This window comes from Etheostoma spectabile, chromosome 7 (assembly GCF_008692095.1).
Source record: "Etheostoma spectabile isolate EspeVRDwgs_2016 chromosome 7, UIUC_Espe_1.0, whole genome shotgun sequence".
NCBI classification, from domain to species: Eukaryota; Metazoa; Chordata; class Actinopteri; order Perciformes; family Percidae; genus Etheostoma; species Etheostoma spectabile.
In genome coordinates, this window is record NC_045739.1 from 8525361 (window position 1) to 8535102 (window position 9742).

At 39.9% G+C, this 9742-nt stretch overlaps 1 protein-coding gene across 1 annotated transcript in view; it reads right to left on the reverse strand.

Moving 5' to 3' along the window:
* Positions 1 to 3533: 3533 nt before the first annotated feature.
* Positions 3534 to 9742, reverse strand: part of si:dkey-32e6.6 (extracellular matrix protein 2) — a 17679-nt gene continuing 11470 nt past the window's right edge. Inside the window, exons 9-10 of the mRNA XM_032521545.1 lie at positions 4356 to 4682; positions 3534 to 3911 (exon numbers count right to left, since the gene is read on the reverse strand). Of these exons, the coding sequence (XP_032377436.1) occupies positions 3734 to 3911; positions 4356 to 4682 (505 nt within the window). The 3' untranslated portion in view covers positions 3534 to 3733. The remainder of the gene's footprint in view (positions 3912 to 4355; positions 4683 to 9742) is intronic.

A 9742-nucleotide genomic window follows, 5' to 3' on the forward strand; every position in this document is an offset into this window, starting at 1 on the left:
CACACACACACCAGTCCTCCAATAACAAACACAGGAAGCTGCTGTCGCCGGGTAGAACAGAAAGAACATGGGAACAGAAAAGCACTATGCCGCTCTACGGGCAACCTCTTTGACAAACGGGCTCTTGGTTCAGCTCAACAGGATGCAAAACATCTGTTGGGTTTGATGGGACTTAATATTTTAACTATGTCACACTCAGTATGATGGTTGGCACTGAAATTTGAAAATACCCCATGTGTCAAGCTTTGGACTTAAGGATTTAAGATCCAAGTTAGAGCATCCATCTGTGCAAAAATACAAAGAAGGAAACTGCAAAAAGAGATTTGATACTGTTTCAAGTGGCTCTGCTTGTACGTGCAGGAACTACAGCATAAATGTGAATGTGTAGTTTCTTAGACAGTAATGTGCTGTTTGCAAAATGACTGTACAATTATGTAAAATGGAGACAGCACCACATGCATAAGACTGAAAACAAAAATCTAACATGTGATTACACGCCCAGGCTGATAGTGAAAAGTAGAAAAGTGTGTGTGTGTGTGTGTGTGTATGTGTGTGTGTGTGTGTGTGTGTTCATATTACACATTCAAACCATGCATGTACTTTTTTCTCATAACCTTGTTACATTTGTCAGCTGCTTTGTCTCAATAACCCAGCTTCATTCTCTCTCTTATTAACTGCCTATCTCTTTCTTCTTTCCTTCCTTTGAGTGAGTGTGTTTGTAACTGTAGCGTCTGAAGGGGAACTTCTGTTCTTCATTTAGAGCTGCATCAATTAGAGCTGCACTCTGCTGTCTGTTGAAAACTTATACCTGGAGCCAGAAAGGGAACACAGCAAGTGCACCGCCTGTAAATTACGACTTCATACTGAGCATGACTCAACATTTATCATTTTAATTATATCCATTACTCTAACTGACATACAGTGAAATGTATTGTGCCTTTGCATGGGTGGATGAACAAATTAAAGAGACTACTGCACTTTCATCAGCCTTCATAAAGTATTTTGTTGTTTTTTTTGTGTGAGTGAGACTGCAAATACGTACATCATGTTTGTTGCAGCGTTGGGTGTAAAGCATCTGACTACAGTGTGAATCGAGGCGTCTACACATTGTCAAGTTCACTTTACGTTGAACTGAGTTTTTGGTAATAATACAGAATGAGAAGAGGAAGTTGTTGTTTCAGAGAAAACAATAAGAGAGATTGCAATAGGGTTTGTGTTTTTTTGTTGTTGCTCTGTTATGATTTCCGCATGACTTTGTTAAGGGTATCTACCACAAAAATGCTATGGGCAAGGCTCTCATTTAATGTCACATTCACATAACAGAGACAAAATCATAAATATGTTGAGACAGAAGAATGGTGCATTGTTAGCTATTTTGTTCTTTAGGGGCGAGGGACAAACAGCAGAAGAAAGCGAGATACAGTTGTGCTGATATACACACAGCAAGAGAAAGAGAGAACATTGCAATCTGATCTCACTTTGTCAACAAGGTTGACAGGACACCAGTGGCTTTAGTTCCCAAACGGAAAAAAGAATTTTAGCTCTCTGTCTCCTTTCCTTTTGATCTTCTAGCCACATCTTATTGGATTCAACTAGACCAGGGGTCTACGTTTTCCAGGCCAAGGACCCCCAAACTGATGGCGAGATGGAGCGGGGACCCCCTAATTATATATATTGTATAAAATTGTGTTATATCAAACTGGTCCTATAGTGCCATGTGTGCATTGATGACTAAAGACATCTTCTGCCTCCATTTATCTGTTTACACAGTGTGTTGAATTCATGTTAATGTGTATTTAAAGACATTTCAATAGTGAAAAAATTGCAGGGGGGGGGGGGGGAATATAAAAAAAGTCTAATCAACCAAAACTTTCGCGACCCCCATGCAGTACCTCCGCGGACCCCCTGTTGAAGACCCCTGAACTAGACCGATTCAACTATGAACTGCTGCTCTTCTAATCTTTCGCTGATCAGCTCAGAGACTTTCTAAGATCAATCACTGTACTGTGCCTAAAAAGTCAGTGCGTTGTTTGTCTTTTCTTCGCTTCATGGTGTGCCACCAGGTTCCTTGCCTTTTTCCATGTCTTCCCTTTTTGCAATATCTACTCTATATCCATGACATTCCACTTCCGGGGTCATTCCGTTGCCGCCGAAAAATTTGCCGGATTTCACTCATTTAGGCCGGATATCCGTTGCCTTGGGCTTCGTTTGTGTTGGCATTTTAAACTCCGGTCAATTTAGGAGGACTATGGTTAACCTTTCTCGGATCTCTGCAGGGTAAATCCAGAAAGCTAGCTAGACTAGCTGTGCAATCTGAGTTTTCTGTTGTACAACTAAAACCACCTTTGAACGTACGCATGTTCCATCAAAATAAGTTCCTTCCAAGCCTGTTTTGCAGAGGCACCACAGCTTTTCTCCGGTGCCCATGACGATTGTGATTGGTTTGAAGAAATGCCAATAAACCAGAGCATGTTTTCCTCCCATCCCCAAATGCTACATGGAGTAATGCGAGACTACCTTCCTGCTAACCCAAATAATGGGCAGCCCCACTCCCATCACACACATACTTGCACCCCAATTACTGTTCATAATCCTACAGTGACTTACGTCACCTTTACAAGCACCCCTCACAGTCAGAGTGAGTAGTTGTGTAACCCTCTCACCAAAAGCTCATTGTATGAATAATACTTGGCCAGCTGTAAACAGAGCCGACTCACATAAGTAGCATGATACGGAAAACACTTCAAAGTCCTATGTGTTTAAAATACACATTAAAACGCTAGGCTATTTGACTTGACTCTCACTATCTGCTCAACTTTGCTCTATTCTACACCCTTGTGTGTTTTTTTTCTTCTCTTCTTCTTCTCCTCGTGATTCCACCCAGGTCAACCGGAAATCTCCCACAGGTCATCTCTTAACTGCAAATAACTGTCTGAACAGAATAATAATTCTTATTTGTTTCAATACATGTAATGCACTTTGACATCAACCAAATAAAAGTTATGCATCTTAATAATGACTCATATATTGATGGGAAAAAAATAACTGGTGGTTATTACACTTGCATTTTTGTTGAGCAGCGAGGTGTGGATGTTTATGTTGGAAGTCATCTGGTGATAGGGAACCTGTGTGATGTTTACATTTTCCTTCCCAGACATTTTCACTTTCTTTCTGGGTCCCCCCTGCTGCAGTCCCAAGATGTGATTGCTTCATGACCCTCCACCAGTATCCCTGTCACATGCAAAAACCCTTACATTATTTCTACTTACCCTGATTAAAGGCTCCTCCAGCACACAGTCCACAGTCCCGGACCCAGACCCAGACTAGAGACATAGGTTAATCCATTTTAGTCCTCATTTTTTCAAAAGTATAACTTAAATACTTTATACTTGCAAAAAAAGCAGATCTGGATTCCACTGCAATTTATTATCCTTTTACACTTCCAAGAGCATTTTACATAATGGTTATTTCCATTACTGTGCAAATTACACATTTACTTTAATGCATACAAAAACATTACAGTCATTGTGAGATGTGAAAGATAAAAGACAGGGTTAAGGATGATAACACGATAGCACTGACTAACTAAGCAAACTACCCAATACAGCTATTTTTCTGTAAACCCGGCCTTTAGAAAAAAAACCAGAAAGTATTGAGCAGCTGCACATAAGCATGATAGACATGCGTATATTGTAGTTATGTATCTGTCCTCATGTCCGTCCCACTGTGTAGTCTATTGGTCATTTGAGTGCCCCTGTTGCGGGTAGAGGACCAGTCCCTGAGCATCAGTAAGACAGGAAAAGGCATTTGGGGGAATCTTCTCCATCTCCAGCAAATTATTTTCCAAGTGGATCGAAGTCAAGGTGGAGCCAGAATTGCGAGGGTGGCACACTGCCCACTGCCTCACCAGCCTGCAACCACAACATACATACCACTTAAATTTAGGCATACTTTGTCTGCTGCGTTTTGCACTTTTCCTTCCACAAGTGCTAATTTGTTGTTTCCCTAAATGCACAAAGAACTGCATAAAGCTGTTAGATTAAAGAGGACACAGAGTCTGGTACAGTTCACAACAATAATGAAAAATAGCTTTGCCAACAATAGTTATTGTCTTCATCTTTATGCTGATGAGGACTGTTGTGAAATATGAGTTTGAATAAATGTATCTGCATAAGAATGTGCAGAAATATTGCTTCTTTGCCAAGCTCCTTAGAGTCATTTCCAAAGGAAGCTGCACCAGCACAGCTAGTGTTATCAGGACAGGGTTGAGTAAAAAGCAAACATGCATAGCTCATCCCTGAATTATAAAAATCACATTTGACTTCTGAAAATTGTTTGGAAAGAGGCAATTCTACCTGATCTGGTTGTTGTCCAGTCTCAGTACCTGCAGGTTCTTAAACTGTCGAACACAGCGAGGGACCTCCCCCAGACGATTGTTGTCCAATAGGAGCTCTCCAAGTGAGCGGTATGTTCCGACAAAAGAGACTCGTTCCATACCCTCATTGCTCAAGACATTGTGGGACAGACTGAGGGACTGTAGATTGGACCGCATGTGACGGAACGTGAAGGCAGCAATGTGACTGATGTTGTTGTGTTGGAGGGTCAATTTACGGAGATGGCGAGGAAGATTCATTGGGACAGATGTAAATCTGTTATAGGACAAGTCCAAGGCCTCCAGGGACCTGAGTAGATACCAACAGACAAATTGGGAATCTCAGTCAGATATCTACAAGAAGACCTTCAAATGAAAATTTGACTTTTAGATATTTTTAGCCGTCCAAGCTGCTGCACTCCAGCCTGGACATTATTTTGGTCCAGACTGAAATATCTCAACAACTATAAAATGGATTGTCCCCAGAGGATCAATCCCATTGACTTTGGTGATCCCCTGACTCTTTTGCTAGCACCACCGGTAGGTCAGAGTTTTCACTCATCCTGTGAAATATTTAACATCTATGGATAGATTTGCACAAATGTGGTTCAGACATTCATGGTTAGTAGACGATGTATATCCTGAATACTTTGGTGATCCCCCAACTTTAACTCTAGTCCCACCTGAGGTTGGCATTTGTGTTTTTGAGTGAAATGTCTCAACACCTATTGGTTGGATTGCCATAACATTTGGTACACCCATTCAGGTGAAATTCAGGATGAATTCTAACAACCTTTCAGTTAGCAGCACCATCAGTTCAGAATTTCACATAGTCCAATACTTCAGTTTATGACAAAATGCTTGCAAAACAAATTACCTTCCTATCAGCCCAAGCTTTACTCTGTGTTTAGTGCTAAGTAAAAAATGTTAACATGCCAATACGCTAAAGTAAGATGGTGATCACGGTGAACTTTACACACGTGCTTAACATTAGCATGTTTTACAGGACTCTAGATTAGATATAATAATGGATGTCCACTTCCACTCTGATTTAATGACAGACTTCATGTTTTACAGTTAATGGACTCCTGCATAGCGCTGTCAGGGAGGCAGGAAGTCATGAGTGCAGAGTGTGAGGCTCGGCTACAGGGGAATCAGGGGGAGCAGCGGGGGGGGATACAATGTGGAATACAATGTAAGAGATCAAGGCAGTTTGATATGGGGCGCCGTTTGTAAAGCGGCTCGTGCTGAAAATAACAGCACCATTTGTCACATTTAGCTTTAAATAATGTTTAAAAAAATGGTATGAAATTTTGAGGGTCACTTTCTTGCACATTTACAACAATATTTGTCAACTTGGAAATATTTTAAATAGTTAAACCAAATATAAATGTTACACCTAAATGTAAAGTTAAATCTATATGCTAAATCTAAATCTAAATGTTAAATCTAAATCTAATGTTAAATTAAATATAAATGTTAAATCTAATATAAATCTAAATGTTAATCTAAATATTAAATCTAAATCTATGTTAAATCTAAATCTAAATCTAAATGTTAAATCTAAATATTAAATCTAAATCTAAATGTTAAATCTAAATCTAAATGTTAAATCTAAATCTAAATCTAAATGTTAAATCTAAATGTTTCGGGTGAAACTAAATATTTAGCTAATATGCAAATTAATGTCGGTAACCGGAAGTACCAAAATAAAAGCTCGAGGAGGATAGTGTATGTTTATTGTGTCAAATAACGAATAAAAATCCTCTCATCGGGAGATATGGACTCTTGAACTTGGATAACCGTGAAAATAACTACCTTTTGTATTTGAAGAGTACTTTGAGTTTTTAGTGTCACTTTTATGAATGGTGTGGGAATTATAGCCACTATAGCCAGCCACGGGGGGGCTCTCTTTGACTGGTCTGTCACGTTCGCTTGCATTAAGGTCAGCAAGAGCCTATCCCCGCCCCCCCGACAAGGCACGGTACTGTTGGCCATGGTCACTCTGCGTAATGTCTAACGAATCCGCGTTAGCCGAGAACATCGGCAGAGCCGTCCTGGTGGCTGAACAAACTTATTCAACAGCGACAGCAACAGCCTCAGGGCCACCTCGGTAAGCATGTTTTCCAAATCACGGAGCTAGCATTGTCTTGTTGTCAAGGTAGTAGCAAATCTCTACTGGCTAGCTACCGTTAGCTAGTTTAGTTAAGTTAGCCTTGACAACAGGGTTGCTAGCTCCGTGGATTTGGAAAACATGCTTACCGAGGTGGCCTGCGGTGGCCCTGAGGCTGTTGCTGTCGCTGTTGAAAAAGTTTGTACAGCCACCGGGACGCCTCTGCCGATGTTCTCGGCTAACGCGGAATCGTTAGACATTTCGCAGTGTCTTGTCAGTGCCTTGTCGGGGGCGCGGGGATAGGCCTTGCTGACTAAGCAAGCGAAAGTGACAGACCAGTCAAAGTGAGCCCCCCGTGGCTGGGATAGTGGCTATAATTCCACACATTCATAAAAGGGACACTAAAAACTCAAAGTACTCTTCCAATACAGTTTTCCCAACACTGTGTTTATTATTTTAGGTAGTTTTTTCACGGTTATCCAAGTTCAAGAGTCCATATCTCCCGATGAGAGGATTTATATTGTTATTTGACACTAAACATACACTGACCTCCTCGAGCTTTATTTTGGTATTCCGGTTACCGACATTAATTTGCATATTAGCTAAATATTTAGTTTCACCCGAAACATTTAGATTTAACATTTAGTTAGATTTAGATTAACATTTAGATTTAGATTAACATTAGATTTAGATTAATATTTAGATTAACATTTAGATTTAGATTAGATTTAACATTAGATTAGATTTAACATTTAGATTTAGATTTAATATTTAGATTCAACATTTAGATTTAGATTTAGATTTACATTTAGATTGATTTAATATTTAGATTTAACATTTAGATTAGATTAACATTTAGATTTAGATTTAGATTTAAGATTTAGATTTAACATTTAGATTTAGAGTTTAGCATATAGATTTAACATTTAACATTTAGGTGTAACATTTAATATTTGGATTTAACTATTTAAAATATTTCCAAGTTGACAAATATTGTTGTAAATGTGCAAGAAAGTGACCCTCAAAATTACATACCAGTTTTTTAAACATTATTTAAAGCTAAATGTGACAAAATGTTGCTGTTATTTTCAGCACGAGCTGCTTTACAAATGGCGCCCCATAGTTTGAGGGGGAATTTGTGGCTGAGTGGGTGATAAGGGGTGTACGAATGTTTGGTTTGTGGGAATGAAAATGACAGTCATAGAGGCAGGAGCAGATTTCAGGAGTGAGGATGCAGTAAAGGGGTTCAGTGTCTTTGTTATAAATTCCAACACAGCTGTTGTAAGTTTACAGCACAGCTCACTGCGGGAGAGGAACCTCATTTCCTTTTCTTCCACAATTCATAGACCACATTAAATTGCCAATGGACTCAGAACAACCTAAGCTGACCAACCAATGACCACATATTGAAGTGAAATGGGGACCAATGAGGTTAAAAAGAGTGAAGGGTTATGGATGTAGGAGATGCTTGAACTGTCTGACTGATATCTTGATGTCTCAGCATTTCTGCTCCTGGTAAAGGTGACTTACAGCAAGACCTTTGCATTTACTCGCCTATCTTGAACTTTGCAACTGGTATTTCCATGAGATAGATTATGTGTGTCAATGAGAAGGGGTTAAAATCCCTAAATCAATCAAAACATTCAAAAAGCTACTTCTGATCATTTGTCAGCATCATAGTAAATGTCGTGATTAACATGAGGACTTCCACCCCCTTAGTTGGGTCAAACAAGGTCCACTATAGACTTCATGAAACCTGAGGTTGGTTATATGTGTCTCTGCTTAACAGAGGTGTTTTAAAACTTCACATTAATACAACCATAAATGTTTTACTGAAAAGACCGGGGAGGGAGCAGAATGACAGATTTAACTCAAAACACACAAACACGAGAGCCAACACTCACTGGCCACACTACAGGCTTTTTGTCTTCCCTATATGTGTTGTTGCAGTTATGGATTGCTGTGAAAATGTGGTTTCTGCTTGAAATTTAAACATTGAAATATATTGCCCTGTCAGCTTCTCAGTACCAGTTCAAACCAGTTGTGAGCTGCTGATTTGTATTCTAAATCTTTGCAAGGAAGCTCAGCAGCAGTCCACCACTACTCAGAGCTCCACATGGTATTAATGAGCAGAGGGACACACAACCCTCTCTTCACAGAGTCCACCACCCTCAACACTCCCACTCTCTGGCACCTACACACATGCCTTCACCAACACACACTCATGATGTGATGATGAAAGACTAACGCATGAACAGGCAAACATACATGCTCAGAGATGTGCCAAGAACATGTACTGTATATACAAACACAAGCATATGGATTTGAAAACGCTATTTTCCAAATACTGTATATTCAAACAAATGGGCATACACATAAACTCTCTATCCAAGATTACTTCATTGCTAAAACACTAAAAGTGAGGATTACACAAAACTGTGTTTGTCTGCACAAATGTTTCCATGTTTTTGTGCAAAGCAATGGCAAGGATTAATCAATCTGATGGTCTGCTCATCCTCAGGGTGTTGGGTTCTAATGGCAACCAGCACACAGAGAGGTTTGTACATATACTTCACTGTTCCATCTGTGCCGAGCCCCCCCTGCCAGCACGACACAAGCTGGCTAATGGACTTTGGCAAACTAACCAGGATAGGTAATGTAGCCAGGCAGAGTGGCTGTGCCAAGCAGGCTAGATAGAACAAGACTGAAATGATGGATGGATAAATGGTAGTCAGCTACATCAAGTCAGTATGGTGCAAGCTTCTGTTTGCACAATTTTTTTTTAACCAGTAAACTGATATCTGGAAGTATGTTGGGCCATATGTCACATCTGTTGAAAACAGACTGAAGCACATCTGGAGTCCTTTAAATGCAGGATATGACTTTAACAATTTACTGCAGTGGTACATAATGTATAATATATTTGTGGTTACAGTATAGTGTACATACTTTTTCAGATTGAAAACCAAAGAGGAAACCTCTAAATGAAAACCAAAGATCACTGAAATTGAAATCAGAGGTTTTCATTTAGTATCGGTATGATGCTTCAGCATAGTCTGGTGTGATTTTGTGTGGTGGTGTGTGCATGTGTGCTACTTGTTTTCCCATTTCCATCAATCCATCTTTGTCCGCTTATCCGGTATTGGGTCGCAGCGGGAGCAGCTCCAGCAACCGAGCCACATTAACCAACTCAGACTAAGCATTCCCAGGCCAGTTTGGAGATATAATAAGCGTCCTTGAGTGTTAGAAAGGCGCTG